Genomic DNA, 21,092 nt, shown 5'->3' on the forward strand with positions numbered 1-21,092 from the left:
TTTCTGCTTTATAACAAAGTGAATCAGCTATACATATACATATATCCCCATATCTCTTCCCTCTTGCATCTCCCTCCCTCCCACCCTCCCTATCCCACCCCTCTAGGTGGTCACAAAGTACCGAGCTAATCTCCCTGTGCTATGCTAATCTCCCTGTGCTATGCTAATCTCCCTGTGCTATGCGGCTGCTTCCCAGTAGCTATTTTACATTTGGTAGTGTATATATGTCTATGCCACTCTCTCACTTCGTCCCAGCTTACCCTTCCCCCTCCCCGTGTCCTCAAGTCCATTCTCTAGTAGGTCTGTGTCTTTATTCCCGTCTTTTCTTCAAGAACCTTGAAGAAAAGGTTCTTCATGACCTTTTTTTTTTTTAATTCCATATATATGTGTTAGCATACGGTATTTGTTTTTCTCTTTCTGACTTACTTCACTCTGTATGACAGACTCTAGGTCCATCCACCTCACTACAAATGACTCAATTTCGTTTCTTTTTATGGCTGAGTAGTATTCCATTGTATATATGTGCCACATCTTTATCCATTCATCTGTTGATGGACACTTAGGTTGCTTCCATGTCCTGGCTATTGTAAATATATAAAGAGTTTTATGTCAAGTTTTCAGGGCTGTGTCAGGCACCACTGGGTGGGAAGGAGCTGTTTTGAAGGCAGGAAATTTAGGATATTTAGAAAATTAAACAGTACTTTAGAAAAATCTTAGGATCTTAGAACTTGGAAGGAACTTAGAGCATCTATAGAGCCAAATCCAGCATGTGTATATGGAGAAATGCGGGCCCAGAGAGTTTAAGTGAAGTCCAAAGTCACCCTGAAGATCTAGGTGTCCTGCTTGCCTCTAGGCAAGAGCTCTTCCCTGCATACCAAGGCCCTCTGCCCACCTCCACGTGGCAGGTTAAGGTGGGAGGGCCTTGCTAGGCTAGATGTGCTGGAATCCCTTTTCAAGTCTTGTTGGAGACAAGTAATGAGGAGGTTGGAGGGTTTGAGGTAGCATGGAGTAAAACCCAGGAGGGGTTGGGAGGGCCTGCTTATGCCGGGAGAACTACAAGAGGCAGCAGGCAGGGGTCGGCTCTGCTTTGGGGAGCTGAGGTTTCAGGAAACCTCAGGAATCCAGATTCTCATCCCTGAGACCCACTCAGGACTACCCCAGAGGACAAGGCTAGGAAATCTGCTTGAAGTGATGGAGGCAGCCAGGGTGCTTATGTGATCAGGCCTTGTCAATCAGCTTCAGTAAGTTACTCATGGATACACTCTCCAAACTGGCTCAAGGATAGGCACATAGCTCACATAGTTGGTCCAGATTCAACCCCAGGATTTCAGGATTTTTACTAGAAATCTGGTGTGATGCAATACAGAGAACTGTCCAATAGTGATCCCAGGAGCTTACCCTGGGCTGCCTGCACCCCGTGCGGGCTGTGCTTGGGGCCAGATTCCTTCCGGTCTGCTGGCTTCTCTCCCTGGCTGGAGGAGTTACAACCTCCGAGGGGTCCCAAAAGACCCCAGGTGCTGGGCAGTGGGCTTTTCCTGACAACTCCATAAATAGTTGGTACCTACATTCACACTGCTAAGTACCCTGATAGTCTGATTACCCCCACTCACAGTTCTTCTCATACTTGCCTTATTACAAGGGAGAGAAACAGAAGTAGCTGGGAACGTACACCCAGGGTATGTCCAACAGAATGCCCTGCCTCAGCATGTCTCTTTGTGGGGAACTTGCTGGCTCTTCTAACTGCTGGCTTGTATGGATCCCCACTAACCCAGTGGTTCTTAAACCTGTGTCAGGACCACCTGGGGGCTTGTTAAAACACAGATTGCTGGGCTCACCCCCAGAGCTTCTGATTCAGTAGGCCTGAGATGGGGCCCTATAATTTGCATTTCTAACAAGTTCCCTTGCGACCCCTCCCACCCAGTGCCTGTTGCACAGCAGGTGGCAACTGTAAAAGAGACCCACCTGTCCTGAAAATGGAGAAAAGGCGCTCTCTTCAGTAGGGCTGTCAGGCTTGGCAGGAATGTGAACCTAGAGCTGCTTCTTTGCCCCCATGAGGGGAAGTCTGCCTGAGGGTGACACCAACATAGAATTGAGAGACAGAGTGACACATTCCAGAGGACCTGAATCTAGCCATGCTTTATGCTAACTAGATCTACCCACTGGACTGTTTAGTGCTGTGACAACAACAAAGTTCCCTTTTTTTCCTTTAGCCCATTTGAACAGGGTTGCCGTCTCTGGCAATTTCAAGTGTCCTGCTGAGGTGGAGAAGACAGAAATGGCACCAGGAGAGAAAATGGGAGAAAACCTTGGGGCTGAGGCTCCTGCAAGGTGTCGGCTCTAGGCAGACAGAATCTCCTTTGCCTGGCTTTCAGTGGCCTGGTGGTTAAGGGCGTAGGCTTTGGAATGAGGTGGGCTGGGCATGAATCCCAGCGCTGAGGTGTGAGATCCAGGCACAATACCTAGCCTCTCTGAGCCCCAAGTTCCCTTATTTACTATAATTCTTACCTCAAGAAGCAAATTTGGGAGCTTGGGTATCATTCTGGCATGAAGTAGCTGCTCAATCAATAGACATTATTAGTATGATATGATAAATGCAGATCCCACAGGCCTCAATCAATAGACATTATTAGTATGATATTATGATAGTTACAAATCACATAGGCCTCAGGCTGTTAGCAGCAGCCCTGGGTCCCTGGCAAACGTCAGGAAACAACCTCAGAGTCATCCTGGGGAGAGGGCGAGCATCTCAGGACCCTCCAGAGGCTCTGCACTTATCTCAGAGCCAGTGCAGTGGGCTCCATGATTCTGGTTTGGGTGAAATTACTGAGGATTACTTGAGGTGCTCCAGTACAGTTGGGCCTTCCTGGGTAGGGGGGTGGGGAGGTTCTGTTAGACAAAGATCAATTAATTTCCAGATCATATAAGACTGGGAAACCAAGGCTGCTTTGGGATTTTAAAGGGGTAGCCGTTGGCTGATCACTGAATTCAATGTTCCCTTGCCTTGTCAAATAACCCTCTTTATTTCCCAGCTCCTCAGGGGCTGCACTGCCTTCCCTTCCCCCCCAGGCCCCTTCTCTACTTTTCTTTTGCAACCTCTGACATGTATACATTATGCAGAATTCCAGATGTTGATAGACATTGGGATAAATAATGAGAGAAAAAAAGAAAAAAAACCCCAAAAAACTAAACTTTTCCCCAAAGTCATAAGGCTCTAGTTTTTGATTTGGGGAGGAATCAGCTCACTCAATGGCTTGTAAATGTGATCTTATAAAATTAGGTAATTTAGGAAGGTTTTTATCATCATCATCATTATATTAATTTTTCTTTAGTAGTCGTGATTTTATCATTGCTCTGGTAGTCTATGCAGCCACTGGGTCCAGGAATTCCAAAGAGGAGCTCTGAAAGATGTGAAAATCTTCAAGAGTCAAAGGAATGAAGCTATTTGCTGGGCTCCGCAGATAACAAGAAGGCACGATCATCATCGCCATCATCATCATCATCACCATTAGGTGGTGCCACCTCCCAGACTCTACAACTCCCATAGCCAGCTGGGAGAGCTGACAATAGCTACTGTCTCTCTGCAAGCCATCAGTATAAAACTCTTTTCTGGAGTGAACATAAACATTTGATGATTTTACTGAGAAAACAGAAGACATTCCTGCCCTACCCCCAGTCCCACAACACACACACCCTTTGCCTCACAATAAATATACTTCGTGCATGGAAGAAGAAAGGGAGGAACACGTTTATTCTAGACTAATCTGAAGTTTACTACAGATGGTTTGGCTACTTCAGTTAAAATTAAATTCTTTTCTTTACCTATCCTGTCCCCTTCACACATGGGAATTGGTTTTTGGAGTTAAATTCCTTTATAAAGTTCCTGTTGTATGACTGAGAGTAATTTCTTGACAGTGGGTGAAGACGCTAGATCTGTGGTTGTTCAAACAGGTGGAGGCACTTAGAGTAAGGATCCAAGGATTGCCAATTAGGTTGGCCTGTGGTCCACAAGCCAGGAAAGGATTTGAGGTCCTGAGGACCTGCTACCCCTCAGGGTAGTGGTTTTGGAAGTATATTGCTTCTGTAGATCCATAAGCTTCAACTTCTACTTTGAAAAACTTTGAAGCCATTTAAAAGTAATAAAAACATTCATGTTTAAATGTGCTAGGTACCAAATTTTAACACGTTGGAGACCACCTGGACTAGATTTTGAAATAAACCTCTTGCTGTTTCTAACAGGAGACTGTTCTGAGGTCACAGGGTGAGCTGTTAAAACCTTTTGCAACAACTTCTCTGTGTGAAGTAGACCTTTGTCGGTACTGTGCAACCAAAACAAAAGATGGAAACAAACCGGTTACTGAGGCTGATATGGGAGGGCAACCGTTAATCTCTAATCTCTGATTTCAAATTTTTGTGTGCATCATTACAACCTTATAGTAACTTAAAACTATTTTATTTTATTATTATTATTATTTTTTAATAAATTTATTTATTTATTTATTTTTGGCTGCATTGGGTCTTCGTTGCTGCACGCGGGCTTTCTCTAGTTACGGAGAGCAGGGGCCACTCTTCGTTGCGGAGCATGGGCCCAGGCTTCAGTAGCTGTGGCTCACGGGCTCTAGAGCGCAGGCTCAGTAGTTGTGGAGCACAGGCATTGTTGCTCCACGGCATGTGGGATCTTCCCGAACCAGGGCTCGAACCCGTGTCCCTTGCATTGGCAGGCGGATTCTTAACCACTGTGCCACCAGGGAAGCCCAAAACTATTTTAATGTGTATTATATAATGGGGTTCCCCCTTAAGAATTCAACTGAGGAAAGGGTACCTCTCCTAAAAAAAAAAAAAAAAAAAGAAAACCATTGCTTCAGATTATGTTGCAGAATTTCTGGTGCCAAAAGTGTCCTCAGAATAAATCCAGAGACCAGCTCTCTCATAGTGGCCAGTTGTGGATTTTGCCCTCCAGTAACTGTATCTTTGGGTTTTTTTTATTGGAGAATTATCCCTCCCACATTTCGAACAGACTTTGTGGGACTGTCTATCAAGATGGGCCACCCTTTCCTGGGTACCACTTCAGGTCAATCAGATTCCCGCTCTTGGGAATTTGAATTATGAATGGTCCCATGCAAGAACTGAAGTGGTTGGAGGTGACTTATCCCATAGCTTTGCCCTGAAAACGCTGTCCATTGGTTTCTTTGGCCTGGCTCCTTTCACATCCCTCAGGGACCTATCCTTTCTGAGGCCTGTTGTATGGCTTTTCCTTCGATTCTTTGAGGTCTCCAGACCTCTCCAGTAGACTACCACCCCCCTTTATTTGTTTCTTAGGCTAGCCAGAATCGTTTCTGTTGTTTGCAACCAAAACATTCTGACTGATTTACTCCGAATTTTGCAAATGGGGAAATGGTAGTAGCATCAAGAGGTCAGTGACTTATTCAAGGCCACACTGTGAGAACTTTGGCACAAGTGTAAGGCCATGCTCTACAGGAAGAAATGATCCTAATCCTAAATCAATAGCCACAAAAGTAGAATATATCTAGGACAGAATTCACCTTTGCACTTTGTGTGTGTATGGGGCAGGGGGGAGAGAAATATGAATAATGGTGTGGGAAATAGGGTATGTGTGTCCCACATCTTCACAACTCTGAGTCACAGATGTATTCCAATTCTGGTCACTCAGGCAGGATTTTGCAGAGACCCAGAACCATTCTCTCAGGACCCTAAGGCTTGAGGAGGAATTCTGAAAAGGTGGATGAATCTTAGGCTCTCAAGCTGAAGGGGAACTTGGGCAGATAAATACCTAACCAGGGTTCTGAGTCAACAGAAGTAAGAACTGAGAGTCTGAGGGAACAGACCAAACATGCTAACAATGGTTCTAACCTTTAACAAGGGCTGGTGGTCATGGTCCACTGGGCCATGAGCTCTGTAAGGAGAGGATTAGACTTGTTCACCACAGTATTCACAGCACCTGGCACAATGCCTGGCACCTAGTACGTGCTCAATACACATTTGCTGAATGAGTGAATGGGTTGGGCTTCCATGCGGTTGTCTGGACCCAGCAGCCTAGTGGTTTTGTCACTAATGGACTGGGTCTTTGGCTTTGCATCTCTGGCCTCACTCATAGGGGTCAAATGGTGCCTGGTAGGTGAGCAATGTCTGGAAAACACTGGAGCAGCCGCTGCAGTATATTCCCAATATTCTAATTACTGATGACATTTACTCAGCAGCAGCTGTGGTACAAGGAACAAAAGGTTCTTGCCCTGTGGGCTTGCAGCCTAAATGACAGAAAACAAAAACAAGCAACTGGTAGCTTTTCTCTGTCTGTGTGTGTATGTTGCTTGTTGTGTTAAGGTATAAGAAGCAACACTATCTCAGATTTATAACAAGAACAGCAAGAGTGATTATATCCCATTTTACAGACAAGTAAATGGAAGCCCAGAGAAACACAGACTTTCCCAATGTGCAGAATCGTGTCCCCAGCCTAGCCTGGGGCACCCATCTTTTTGTGTGTGTGCTCTGTCTAGGTGGCTCGAGCTCGGTCCAGTCCAGGGTCTGATGTTTGCCTCCTCCATTCCATACTGGTTATGTCACTGCAGGCACAACATGGGTTTCCAGTTGAGAAAGGTCCTTGGAAAGGAGGGAGTTTTAAAACATTTGAAAGAGGGAAGATTGTAAGTTGACAAGTGTGTCAGGGGAGGTGGCCCCATCTGTGCTGACCCCGGAGCCCAACTGTCCTCACCTCCAAGGACCGAGATACATGGTGGTTACCAGGGCTGAGGCAACTGCTCCACATTATTCTGTCACATAGCCTCTTTCTAGACTCTTTCTCATGTACAGACAGGCCTTGTTATTATTTTTTAACAAAACAATTATCTTCTTACATCACCATCGTTTGCAGTTTCTTCTTTCTTGCTTATAGTGATTCCTTGGGGAAGAGCTCCAGCTCTGGGAGACGCTGACAGGTGAAACCTCAGCTTTTCTACCTTTTCACTGGCAGGGATGCCCTCAGCCAAGCAGGGCAAGTAGGTGATGTCATTTAGAACCCTTTCCTCTCAAGGTGCTGGGAGTTTTCATGTGACTGTGCCCACACAGACCCTGTTCCTACCTTTACCACCTCTCTCTCCAAAACAGCACCTCCCAGGGTCCTTCCAGAGATAAAATGCTGCATTTCAGTTTCCCACAGACTCAGAATCTCTAAGGATAGAATCTCAGGCAACAGTTTGGGACACTAGGAGACAGGCCCTTGATAATCCAGGACAAAAGTTGCTGCCTACTCACCATGCCCAGGCCCACTGCCTCCTTCCTGGCTGACAGAGCCGGGGCAGGGAGTGAGGAAGGATTCCTGAACACCTGTTTCCTACTTGGGAGAGCCCAAACTCTAGGCTTTCAGAATTAAAAATGGCTGGGGACCAATGATCAGTGTTCATTTAGCGTGGGAGTGGGAAAACTCAATCAGATTCTCTTTCTAGGGCATTTGAATTATGAATGGTCCCATGCAAGAACTGAAGCTGTTGGAGGTGACTTATCCCATAGTCTTGCCCTGAAAACATTGCCCATTGTTTTCTTTGACCTGGCTCCTTTCACATCCCTCAGAGTCCTACCCTTTCTGAGGCTTGTTGTATGGCTTTTCCTTTGATTCTTTGAGGTCCTCAGACCTCTCCAGTAGACTACCGCCCTCCTTTATTTGTCTCTTAGGCTAGCCATTTTGGGGGAGCCTCCTAAGGCTCTACGGTCCTCAGGCCAGAGCAATGCCCAGTCACAATCAGCCACCCCAGTTTGTACCCGCAGACCCCTTAGTACAGACAGCCCAGTGAGACTGTGTATAGAGTTGTAGCCTTTCTTGTTTTGGGGGGTGCTGAGGAGAGCTCCTTAGAAGGGGGAAAGGGTGAAACACTGAAAGGCAGTTCCTTAATGGTTCCTTTCTGCCTCCCTGGTTTTGGAGGCAGCTTCGGGTGTTCCCAGGCTTAAAGGAAGGGGGCAGCATTGTCTCTGTCGGCCACACCCAGAGATGGGCTTACCAGGAGGGCAGGCAGCCTCAGGGCCAGGTAACCAGGTTTCCCCAGGCCCAGGAGAAAGCAAGTGCGCAGCCCGCAGAACTTCTGCGGTGAAGCGGACTCGGCGAAGGGAAAAGGATCTTTTGGGTTCTTTAAAGAAACAGCCACACACCTTTGGTTAGCCTACATATATTTGGATTTTAGCCCAGCCCAAGCCAAGTCTCCTTGAAGCCCCGCCTCCTGAAAGCTCCGCCCCAACGTCAGTAGCCACCCCCACTCCCTGTTCTAGGAAGCCACACCTACTAGAGATCGCCCGTCCCAGAAGGGCCCGTCCGGGGAGCCCCGCCCCTAGAAGCCCCGCCCCACCCCGCCCACCACCCAGAGGCGCGCTCAGCAGGTGGGGTTGAGCACGCGGCAGGAACAGGCGCTGCGGAAGAAGCGGCACTGGCAGAAGGCGCACGGGTCGCAGCAGGCGGGCGCCGGCGGCTTGCAGCTGTCGCGGGTGGCCACGCAGGGGCCAGGCGGCGGGGGCCGGGGCCGTGCCACCTTCTTCATCGAAGCGTTTTTCTGCGGGGAAACGCCGGGGCTGCCCGAGCAGTCCACGTCCGCCCCACTCGTCCTCACCTCTGCCTGGGAACTCCTTGGACTATGGAGGCCCCCGACCAGACATCCCCACCTGCTGTCCACCGCCCGCTCGACTGATGCCCACAGGGCACCCCAGCGGGTCCCCGCCTGCTCCCCCCAACAATGCCCCACTTCATCAGAACTTAACTGGCTTCGGCCTGGCCTCTTCTCTCCCTAGGGCATCCCACTCAGCTCCACCGTTTTTAACTACCGTCTCTGTTGCCTTCCCCTTCCGGTGTAGCCACAGTCCCTGTCAGTTCTGCCTTCACAATAGATCCGGAGTCTACCCACTGCTTCACTACCGCTGCTACTCTGGGCTAGGCCCCTGTCTGCTGCTCTTGCCCCCTTACAGTCCAACCTCCAGTACACAAAAGGGACCGCTCAGAAGACCTATGATGGCATCACACTCGGGCTTAAAGCACACCCTCCTCCCCCTTACTTTGGTCCTTGAGGCCCTCTGTGGTTTGGCCCGCCCACCTCTCCCACGGGTCTTTAGCACACTGCCTTCTGTGCACCGAACACAAGAAATGAGTTCCTACTGCAGGAGCTTTGAGTTTGCTACTCCCTTTCCTGAGGACATTCTTTGCTGTGCTGTCCAATACAGGCAGCCGCCAGTCAGCCATATGTGGCTGCTGAGTACTTGAAATGTGTCTAGTGCAACTGAGGAACTGAGTTTTCAAAAAACAAGGTTTTATTTTCATTTTACTTATTTTTAGGGTTACTTTCTATTTATGTCAAGTGATACTGGTTTTCTATCATGGTTATATAGGTTTTTAAATAACTATATAACCATGATAGAAAAGTTTTAAAACTAAAGTTTTAATTTTAAACAAATATATTAAATAGGTGAAACTCAGATATGGTAAAAGTTGTGGAAATGGTTCTGAAATGACTGAGGTTTGGGAAACATTGCATTCATCCAAAAGAATGAGTGATGGTGAAATTTCAGGCAGGGTGTGAGCTAGTATAGGAAGATGCTTTTTAGCAGGTAAGCTATTTTGCTCAGTGAACCTTAGCTTTCTGGGCCTCAGCTCCTGGGGGTCTGGTTCAGGGCTTGAGGCCAGGAAGTTTTGGTAGCTTTCAGTTTCTTTTGGGCATGCAGGCCTGGGAAATCTTTTATTTAGTTCCTAGCCAGAGCTTGGGGATCCTCTCCCTTTAAGTCCAGTCCCACCCCAACAATGTGAGCTCCCAGACCTACCTTGGAAGATCTTTTCTTTTTTTCCGCTTCTTTTCTGCTGATCTTTTTGGATTTCTTGTTCTGTGCTTCAAGGAGAGAAGGAGCAAAGCCAGTCTCTGAGGGCCCTGAGCTGCAATGAAGTGGGAGGAACAGAGGGGGCTCCAGGAAGCCCCAGGGTAGGGGAGAGGATGAAGGGTTGGCTGGATAGATCACATCTTGGGACTTAGGCCAGCAGGTTCTTGTTAGCCTGGCTGCAGACCTGGAGCCAGAGACTGAGAGCAAAGAGTCCTCTGAGGGAAAGCAAAGGCGGCCCTGGAAAATGGACTCAGTGTCTTGTACATGGATGGACTTGTTTTTCCTGTATCCCTATTTTCCATTTCTCAGAGCTTTGGAGCCAGGCATACCTGATTTGAATCCTGACTCTGCCATATAACAGCTTTGTGGCCTTGAGCAACCTACTTAATCTCCTTAAGACTCAGTTTTCTCATCTGCAAGTAGGATACTGTAATACCTACCTTGAAGAGTTGTTTTGAGGGTAAATGAGGTATGTTTATAAAGTGGAAAGTCTGACACATCGAAGGTGATCAGTCAATGTTAATGTGCCCCAGTCCCTTCCCTGATATATCTAGAATATCCTCTTTTTGAAGTGAGAGACAAGTCAGCAAGGAATATTAGTTTTGAGCTTAGGTTCTGGGGTTAAACACTTGGGTTTGAATTCTGGCTTTGCCAGTTAAGAACTGTGTGTTAGTTACTTAACTTTTCTAAGACTTAATTTACTTAGCTGTGAAATAAAATAGGAATAAAAATAATACTCACGTCACAGTGCCTAGCACAAAATAAGTATATATGTTATTATTATTATTGTCAGATGAAGTCGAACCAGAAGATCTCCATGCCAGGCTCTAATGCCCCTGATATTTTCTCCCAAGCAGTCATTTTCAATTCTCAACCCTGGCATGAAAGGACTAGTTCATCCCAGACTTGGTTATATTCTGCAGCATTTCCTAAAATTTTTACCATTGATAGGAGTTCCATGACTCATTAAGTTTCAGAAATGGTAAGTTAAACCAAATTCACCAAGTGTCATGACTTTAAGGTTTCTCAGAGCCTCTAACATGCTAAGCTGCGTATTCGATTGGTGGCAGGCAGGGCTTTCCTAAATCAAATGAGTTAAGGGACACTTTATTCCTCCAGGATTGTTTTGAGGAATGAGCACGAAGGAGCTCTGACCTATGGCAGTGGATCCTGGTATCAGCTTGGGGAGTGTGTTTGCCATCCTGCAGTTCTCTTGGGCCAGAGCCTGGAGGCTGGGCCCCAGGCCAGGCTACCTACCCACAATAGAGACAGAAGGGAAATCCAACAGGTTCATGGAAGAGTTGCTCCTCAGCCTCCTTTCATCTCTGGGCTTTTCCTCAGGTGCCAGGTGGCTGTAGGCAGTGAGGGAGCACAGGCAGACCAGCAGGGTAGCCAGGAGGAGGTGGATGACATCCATTCCGGGAGGCCTGAGTGGGACAGAGAAGGCAGTCAGGTGGGCCAGGGGCCCTGGCAAATGGATGTGCCCTCCTGCTTTCTTTGGGCTGGTGCTCTGATCCCATTCCACACCCCAGTGTCCCAGGGGAGCTGGAGGACCAGCAAGGCTTAGGACAGGGAAGGGGAACTGATAAAGGAAGAAGAGAGAAAAGGAGAGATGGGAGAGGAAGAAAGAAAGACAAGAAAGGGAGGGAGGGACTTCCCTGGTGGCGCAGTGGTTAAGAATCTGCCTGCCAGTGCAGGCGACACGGGTTCGAGCCCTGGTCCGGGAACATCCCACATGCTGTGGAGCAACTAAGCCCGTGCACCACAACTACTGAGCCTGCGAGCCACAACTACTGAAGCCGCACGCCTAGAGCCCGTGCTCCGCAACAAGAGAAGCCACCACAATAAGCCCGCGCACAGCAATGAAGAGTAGCTCCCACTCGCCCCAACTACAGAAAGCCCGCACGCAGCAACAAAGACCCAACACAGCCATATATACATAAATAAATAAATAAATAAATAAATTTATTTATTTTAAAAAAAGGGAGGGAGACTGAAGCAAAGAGAAAAGGAATGCATTGCAATTGGTCTCTGCCTTCCAGAGGGTGGGGTGCTGGGGTTTTTTAAGTCAGTGGCCCCAGGAGACCCTAGGCTTGGGCAGAGTTGTTGAAAGGTCCCCAGTAATGCCTCACACTGGCAGAGGTCTTACTGAAGTGCAGAGAATAAGGCTCATGAGTTAAGACTGAATGAGAAGGTGTAGGGATAAATGGCTTTTTTGGACAAGTGTGTACATCATTGCATATGCTATATTCCGACATCCAGAGGAAATAAATGCAGATATGGTTTGCGTCAGGAGGATAGGATGGACCTGTTCGAATAGGCTAACTATATTTATTGATTTATTGCTAGCTGGATTTTGATGAACCAGACAGATCCCAGAGTGGATTTCTTCCCATGAATGTCTAGGTTTGGCTTAGTGAGGGCTCACAGCTTCAACAGCATCTTCATCTTCTCTGAGTGTGGAATCCCTACTCCTCACCCACCCTGTGCGTGTTCTTTCTGGTCTGGGAAAAAGCTGAGACTGCTTCCCCAAGGTTCTCTGGCCCTGCCATAAGGCATAGTGGGTGAGAAGAGAATAAAACAATCTGCTCATGCTGGTCCTGCCCATTCCTGGGCTCAGCCTGGCAATTTCTAGCCTATTCCTCCCAGCCCTCAGATTGCTTAGAGTAAAATTTTCTCCACTTCTGTTACATTCCAGGAGAAGGAGGACCCAAATAGCCAGCCCCCAACCTCATTCTAAAATTCTTAAAGGTAGAGGGGACAGTCCCTTCCTTTTGAAGTCCATCCTCCACCTCTCTCAGCCCTAACTCCATTTCTTCTGATACCTTCAGATCCTTTCATCAATGGGCATTTATTTGCCTATCATGAACTGGCCACCAATTTTCTTTCACAAAGCCTGGTAGTAAGTCAATAGAATGAGCCCTGGGCTCGGAGTCAGGACCTCTGAGTTCTTGTCTTGGCTTAAGCATTAGTAAATGCGTGAATTTGGACAAATCCATTCTTTTTTTTTTTTTTTTTTTTTAATGGACTCTAATTTTCTTTTTGGTAAAATGAGGGGAGTGGGCTAGGTGAGTGGTTTGCATTCATTTAGCAGGGGAACTCTTTTTTCAAATAAACAATGACTTGAAGAATCCCAATCTATAAAACAGAAAGAGGCAATACAGAGGTTTTTCAAGCAGCTCACATCTTTTTTGTGTGGTGGGACAATACACCTCCTCAGGCCCTAGAGCCCAAAACATTTTTTGAGGCCCTAAGTTTCCCAGCTCCATGCAGTTCGATCTCTGAGGTTTCTAGTCCCTATCAGCAATAGTTAACCCAAACAAACCTTTATCAGGAAAGTCTGGGGACTGAGGCATAGTAATTTGCTCCATTCTCTGCTTCTCAGAACTTTGTACTGTTCTCTGTCAAATCCTTTATCACATTGTTTATGTGTTTGTCTCTCCCACTTGATAAAAAAAGGTCATGTTTTACTCATTTCTATGACCATGAACCTGGCACAGTGACGAGCCCCAAGCAGTAACTTGGACCTCTCTTCCTAGCAGGACTCCCTCTCTCTCTCTCTAATGATGCTGCTGGGCTCTCAGCTTGGAGAGCAATTTCTCCTTCTCTCTTGTTCCCCACACCCAGTCAATCAGTCATTAAGTTCTAGTGATTTTCACTCCCCCCAATTCTCACAGCCCTCCCTCCCTTTCCATTCCTTCTGTCCCTAGCAGCCTAGTTCCTCCCGCTTGGTCTTCCATAAGAGCCTCCTTACTGGCCTCCTTGACTCTAGAACATATAACCAGACTAAGCTTCCTTTTAAATAAAGCCCCATTTCCTTTCATTCATTCATTCATTCATTCATACATACATTCATTCAGCTAGTTAAAAAATATTTGTTAAGTACCAACTATGAACCAGTGCTATGCTAGATTCTTGGGTAAAAATAGTGATCAAGATACACAATGATGCCTGTCCTTACAGAGCTTACACTCTATCAGGGATGACTGACAAGTTAAATAAGTTATTCTAATAAAGCTTGTGCTATGGGAGACCTCAACTAGTGCATGGACTAGGGAAGGTCTCTTGAAGCATGTTGTATTGAAGCTGAAAACAGAGGGCTGATTTGGACTTATCCATGTTGGAGAGGAGAGTGGAGGTGGTGATGGCAGTGTTGCAGACACTGAGAACCATATACATGAAGATCCAAAGGCAAGAGAGGATGGTGCATTTGAGGAACTAGAAAAGATCAGTAAGGCTGGCAAATAAACATAACAGGAGATGGAAGCAGGGGCCAGATCATGATGGGACTTGTAAACCATGGTAAGGAGTTTGAACAATATCTTAAGGTCGATGGAAAATGAATGAAAAGTTTTGAATAGGGGGAGGGAGTTGTTCAGATTTGCATTGTAGAAAGATCCCTCTGACTGGGGTGTGGAGATGGAGGGGACAAGACTGAAAGGAAGGAAAACCAATTAAGAGGCTGCTGCTGGATTCCAAGCATTCTATTCCTCTGCAGGGGTTACCCTGACTACCAAATGAAATACATAATCCATAGCCTCAAAAAGGCACCAGAGCCCTCCCAACCTGCCTTCCACATTCCTTTCCAGCTTTACCTTTTCCTATAGGAAGTATATATCCTAGCCAAGCATGGCTACTTCCTGGTCCCCATACAAAGCTCCTCCTTTACCACTTCTTAAGCCTGACCACTTCTGACCTAAGCACAGTACTTAGCTTGTTATACAAGCATTTATTTACTTACCACTGAGGCTGAATCTGTAGCTGTTAGTGACTGCAGTATTTGTTTGCCCTTTCCATGTTTCATGTAGCATTTGTACAGTCTTCAAGCTACAAATGGTTTTCACGTTTGTAAAGTGTTCTATTAAAAAAAAAAAACCCAACAGAGACCCTATGTGGTCCACAAAGCATAAAATATTTACTCTCTGGCCTTTCACAGAAAAAGTCTGCTGACCCTGTCTAGATTGTGAGAATCGTGAGGGGCTGTTAGGCAAGCAAACACGTCTCGTCTGTTCTCTCAATATCTACTAACTGATTGAAGTAATTAACTGCTTCTTTGGGTAAAGGTATTGATGATCCTTATTAAAAGACCAATGTGACTTGGGAAAGTTAACTTGTGCCATTACCAACCAATAATACTTGTCATTAATTTAACAGGTTTCAGATTCGCTTTAGGACAGGGCTGGGTCCTAATGAGACAAAAGTTAGGTTTGGTAAGTTTTGATTATTAGAGGCAGAGGGAAAATATCCATTCTGAGTAGTTATCATAATGTTTTGAAACTTTCTATTACACCATGCTGCCTAGAATTCATAAAGATGCAGTGCAATAACCCCTGGAATACAAATAAGAAATATAATCATTGGAAATTGCAAGATAATATTTTGATTAGTTGCATAAAATTAAATGTGTATTTTAAGATTTTATTTTGTATCCTCAATCTCTTCCAAAAGCAGTTTTTAAAAAAACTTTTTTCTTGTTTTTAATTAATTAATTTATTTTTTGGCTGCGTCGGGTCTTGGTTACGGCACGCGGGATCTTCGCTGAGGCATGCGGGCTTCTCTCTAGTTGTGGAGTGCAGGTTTTCTCTCTCTCGTTGTGGTGCGCGGGTTCCAGAGTGCGTGGACTCCGTAGTTTGGGACACTCAAGCTCTCTCCTTGAGGCGCGTGGGCTTAGTTGCCCTGTGGCATGTGGGATCTTAATTCCCCGACCAGGGATCGAACCCGCGTCCCCTGCATTGGAAGGCGGATTCTTTAACACTGGACCACCAGGGAAGTCCCAAGAGACCATTTTTTTTTTCAAGCAGCAGAGCTCTGGTATCAATGGGTATTAATTAGAAGGACAAATCAGAAATAAATTCAACTTGAAAAGAGAAAAAAAAAAGAAAGGAAAGAATGGAGATATGGTGGAATGGGTTGGGGAGAAGCTCTGATTAAGGAAAAGCTCTGATTAAGGCAAGTCACAAACGTCATGTCACTGATTGAGAGGCATTATACGTAGTTATTCTATTTCTTTGGGTTTTCCTTATCACGAGTGATATAAAACTGACCAAAAAACATGCTGGGAATTCCTGCAAAGAAGTGAAAGGGTAATTGGGAAATGTGAGTTACAAAAGGAGTGTCTGGAGTTCGGGGTGGATGAACTGAGACCCAAAGTCCACATTCATCACTTCCTCTGAACACCTGATAATGCAGGAATTATCACCATCACAGCAACCAGCAGGCTTAATATAAATAGTAGCCACTGCACAATGGGCAGGGAGGAGATGTCACTAGGTAACATCTCTAGACTAATTAAGGATATAGTGAATTACAGGGCTTAATTTTTTTTTTTAATTTTTAAATTTAATTTTATTTATTTTTTATACAGCATGTTCTTATTAGTTATCCATTTTATACGTATTAGTGTATATGTCAATCCCAATCTCCCAATTCATCACACTCCCCCTACCACCACTTTCCCCCCTTGGTGTCCATACATTTGTTCTCTACATCTGTGTCTCTATTTCTGCCCTGCAAACTGGTTCATCTGTACCATTTTTCTGGGTTCCACATATATGCGTTAATATACGATATTTGTTTTTCTCTTTCTGACTTACTTCACTCTGTATGACAGTCTCTAGATCCATCCATGTCTCTACAAATGACCAATTTCGTTCCTTTTTATGGCTGAGTAATATTCCATTGTATATATGTAACACAACTTCCTTATCCATTTGTCTGTCGATGGGCATTTAGGTTGCTTCCATGACCTGGCTATTGTAAATAGTGCTGCAATGAACATTAAGGTGCATGTGTCTTTTTGAATTATGGTTTTCTCTGGGTATGTGCCCAGTAGTGGGATTGCTGGGTCATATGGTAATTCTATTTTTAGTTTTTTAAGGAACCTCCCTACTGTTCTCCGTAGTGGCTGTATCAATTTACATTCCCACCAACAGTGCAAGAGGGTTCCCTTTTCTCCACACCCTCTCCAGCATTTGTTGTTTGTAGATTTTCTGATGATGCCCATTCTAACTGGTGTGAGGTGATACCTCATTGTAGTTTTGATTTGCATTTCTCTAATAATTAGTGATGTTGAGCAGCATTTCATGTGCTTCTTGGACATCTGTATGTCTTCTTTGGAGAAATGTCTATTTAGTTCTTCTGCCCATTTTTCGATTGGGTTTTTTTTTTTTAATATTGAGGTGCATGAGCTGTTTATATATTCTTGAGATTAATCCTTTGTCCGTTGATTCATTTGGAAATAATTTCTCCCATTCTGCGGGTTGTCTTTTCGTCTTGTTTGTAGTTTCCTTTGCTTTGCAAAAGCTTTTAAGTTTCATTAGGTCCCATTTGTTTTTATTTCCATTACTCTAGGAGGTGGATCAAAAAGGATCTTGCTGTGATTTATGTCAGAGAGTGTTCTTCCTATGTTTTCCTCTAAGAGTTTTATAGTGTCCAGTCTTACATTTAGGTCTCTAATCCATTTTGAGTTTATTTTTGTGTATGGTGTTAGGGAGTGTTCTAATTTCATTCTTTTACACGTAGCTGTCCAGTTTTCCCGTCATCACTTATTGAAGAGACTGTCTTTTCTCCATCGTATATCCTTGCCTCCTTTGTCATAGATTAGTTGACCATAGGTGTGTGGGTTTATCTCTGGGCTTTCTATCCTGTTTCATTGATCTCTATTTCTGTTTTTGTGCCAGTACCATATTGTCTTGATTACTGTAGCTTTGTAGTATAGTCTGAAGTCAGGGAGTCTGATTCCTCCAGCTCTGTTTTTTTCCCTCAAGACTGCTTTGGCTATTCGGGGTCTTTTGTGTCTCCATACAAATTTTAAGATTTTTTGTTCTAGATCTGTAAAAAATGCCACTGGTAATTTGATAGGGATTGCATTGACTCTGTAGATTTTTTTGGGTAGTATAGTCATTTTCACAATATTGAGTCTTCCAATCTAAGAACATGGTATATCTCTCCATCTGTTTGTGTCATCTTTGATTTCTTTCATCAGTGTCTTATAGTTTTCTGAGTACAGGTCTTTTGTCTCCCTAGGTAGGTTTATTCCTAGGTATTTTATTCTTTTTGTTGCAATGGTAAATGGGAGTGTTTCCTTAATTTCTCTTTCAGATTTTTCATCATTAGTGTATAGGAATGCAAGAGATGTCTGTGCATTAATTTTGTACCAAATTTATTGATTAGCTCTAGTAGTTTTCTGGTGGCATTTTTAGGATTCTCTATGTATAGTATCATGTCATCTGCAAACAGTGACAGTTTTACTTCTTCTTTTCCAATTTGTATTCCTTTTATTTCTTTTTCTTCTCTGGTTGCCATGGCTAGGACTTCCAAAACTATGTTGAATAATAGTGGTGAGAGTGGACATCCTTGTCTTGTTCCTGATCTTAGAGGAAATGCTTTCAGTGTTTCACCATTGAGAATGATGCTTGCTGTGGGTTTGTCGTATATGGCCTTTATTATGTTGAGTAGGTTCCCTCTCTGCCCACTTTCTGGAGAGTTTTTATCATAAATCGGTGTTGAATTTTGTCAAAAGCTTTTTCTGCATCTATTGAGATGATCATATGGTTTTTCTTCTTCAATTTGTTAATATGGTGTATCACATTGATTGATTTGCATATATTGAAGAATCCTTGCATCCCTGGGATAAATCCCACTTGATCATGGTGTATGATCCTTTTAAAGTGTTGTTAGATTCTGTTTGCTAGTATTTTGTTGAGGATTTTTGCATCTATATTCATCAGTGATATTGGTCTGTAATTTTCTTTTTTTGTAGTATCTTTGTCTGGTTTTGGTATCAGGGTGATGGTGGCCTCATAGAATGAGTTTGGAAGTGTTCTTTCCTCTGCATTTTTTGGAAGAGTTTGAGAAGGATGGGTGTTAGCTCTTCTCTAAATGTTTGATAGAATTCACCTGTGAAGCCATCTGGTCCTGGACTTTTGTTTGTTGGAAGATTTTTAATTACAGTTTCAATTTCATTACTTGTGATTGCTTTGTTCATATTTTCTATTTCTTCCTGGTTCAGTCTTGGAAGCTTATACCTTTCTAAGAATTTGTCCATTTCTTCCAGGTTGTCCATTTTATTGGCATAGAGTTGCTTGTAGTTGTCTCTTAGGATGCTTTGTATTTCTGCGGTGTCTGTTGTAACTTCTCCTTTTTCATTTCTACTTTTATTGATTTGAGTCCTCTCCCTCTTTTTGTTGATTAGCCTGGCTAATGGTTTATCAATTTCATTTATCTTCTCAAAGAACCAGCTTTTAGTTTTATTGATCTTCGCTATTGTTTTCTTTGCTTCTATTTCATTTATTTCTGCTCTGATCTTTATGATTTCTTTCCTTCTACTAACTTTGGGTTTTGTTTGTTTTACTTTCTCTAGTTCCTTTAGGTGTAAGATTAGATTGTTTATTTGAGATTTTTCTTGTTTCTTGAGGTAGGCTTTTATTGCTATAAACTTCCCTCTTGTAACTGCTTTTGCTGCATCCCATGGGTTTTGGATCATCGTGTTTTCGTTGTAATTTGTCTCTAGGTATTTTTTGATTTCCTCTTTGATTCCTTCAGTGATCTCTTGGTTATTTAGTAACGTATTGTTAAGCCTCCATGTGTTTGTGTTTTTTACGTTTTTCTCCCCCTAATTGATTTCTAGTCTCATAGCATTGTGGTCAGAAAAGATGCTTGATAGGATTTCAATTTTCTTAAATTTACTGAGGCTTGATTTGTGACTCAAGATGGGATCTATCCTGGAGAATGCTCCCTGTGCACTTGAGAAGAAAGTGTAATCTGCTGTTTTTGGATGGAATGTCCTATAAATATCAATTAAATCTATCTGGTCTATTGTGTCATTTAAACTTGTGTTTCCTTATTAATTTCCTGTTTGGATGATCTGTCCATTGGTGTAAGTGAGGTGTTAAAATCCCCCACTATTATTGTGTTACTGTCGATTTCCTCTTTTATAGTTGTTAGCAGTTGCCTTATGTATTGAGGTGCTCCTATGTTGGGTGCATATATATTTATAATTGTTATATCTTCTTCTTGGATTGATCCTTTGATCGTTATGTAGTGTCCTTCCTTGTCTCTTGTAACATTCTTTATTTTAAAGTCTATTTTATCTGATATGAGTATTGCTACTCCAGCTTTCTTTTGATTTCCATTTGCATGGAATATCTTTTTCCATCCCCTCACTTTCAGTCTGTATGTGTCCCTAGGTCTGAAGTGGGTCTCTTGTAGACAGCATATGTATTGGTCTTGTTTTTGTATCCATTCAGTGAGCCTGTGTCTTTTGGTTGGAGCATTTAATCCATTCACATTTAAGGTAATTATCGATATGTATGTTCCTATGACCATTTTCTTAATTGTTTTGGGTTTGTTTTTGTAGGTCCTTTTCTTCTCTTGTGTCTCCCTCTTAGAGAAGTTCCTTTAGCATTTGTTGTAGAGCTGGTTTGGTGGTGCTGAATTCTCTTAGCTTTTGCTTGTCTGTAAAGCTTTTGATTTCTCCTTCGAATCTGAATGAGATCCTTGCCAGGTAGAGTAATCTTGGTTGTAGGTTCTTCCCTTTCATCACTTTAAATATATCATGCCACTCCCTTCTGGCTTGTAGAGTTTCTGCTGAGAAATCAGCTGTTAACCTTATGGGAGTTCCTACAGGACTTAATTTTTTAAAAAAGTTTCCTTTGCTGTGCAAGTAACTGTTAAGAAATAAACTTAAAATACAATTTCTTAGAACCTAAGTAACTTAGTGGAATTATAAAATTAGACTGAGTCTGGGAAAGGTGAAGTCTCAGTGGAATTAATCTTATTTGTGTATTGGGAGAAGGTAAGAACCAACATTGCTTACACAAATCCTGGGGAGATATGTATATTCTAAATGTAATATATGTCCATAATACCTAGGTGTATTATGATGCTTGGGGTCAGATTTTTTTTTAGGATTCAGAATTTTAGAAAAACAATATCTTCTATATTAAACCACATATAAAGGCTCTAGAAGCACCCATTAAAAATGTACTGATGCTTCTGTAGCAAAAAGTTATGGATAAACAAACAAAGGATAAACAAAGACTGTGAATTGATTTGCATCAATTCAGGACAGGTTTTTTGCCAAATGAGTTACCAAAGGAAAAAAAAATACTTACAGCAGAGTTTTGGGATTTTGCAATTTCAGGTAATGGATTATGGAACTATACAAACCCTCAACATGGGACACACATTCCACCTATTAATGCAGGATCATAATGCTGACAACAAAGACTACC

General features: G+C 43.6%; 1 protein-coding gene across 1 annotated transcript in view; it reads right to left on the bottom strand.

Annotated features, from left to right (window-relative positions):
• Nucleotides 1-8,372: 8,372 nt before the first annotated feature.
• ASIP (agouti signaling protein) overlaps nucleotides 8,373-21,092 on the bottom strand; it is a 110,489-nt gene continuing 97,769 nt past the window's right edge. The window contains exons 5-7 of the mRNA XM_068524205.1: nucleotides 11,116-11,285; nucleotides 9,805-9,869; nucleotides 8,373-8,549 (exon numbers count right to left, since the gene is read on the bottom strand). Coding sequence (XP_068380306.1) covers nucleotides 8,373-8,549; nucleotides 9,805-9,869; nucleotides 11,116-11,275 — 402 coding nt within the window. The 5' untranslated portion in view covers nucleotides 11,276-11,285. The remainder of the gene's footprint in view (nucleotides 8,550-9,804; nucleotides 9,870-11,115; nucleotides 11,286-21,092) is intronic.

Source organism: Eschrichtius robustus, chromosome 16 (assembly GCF_028021215.1).
Source record: "Eschrichtius robustus isolate mEscRob2 chromosome 16, mEscRob2.pri, whole genome shotgun sequence".
Lineage (NCBI taxonomy): Eukaryota > Metazoa > Chordata > Mammalia > Artiodactyla > Eschrichtiidae > Eschrichtius > Eschrichtius robustus.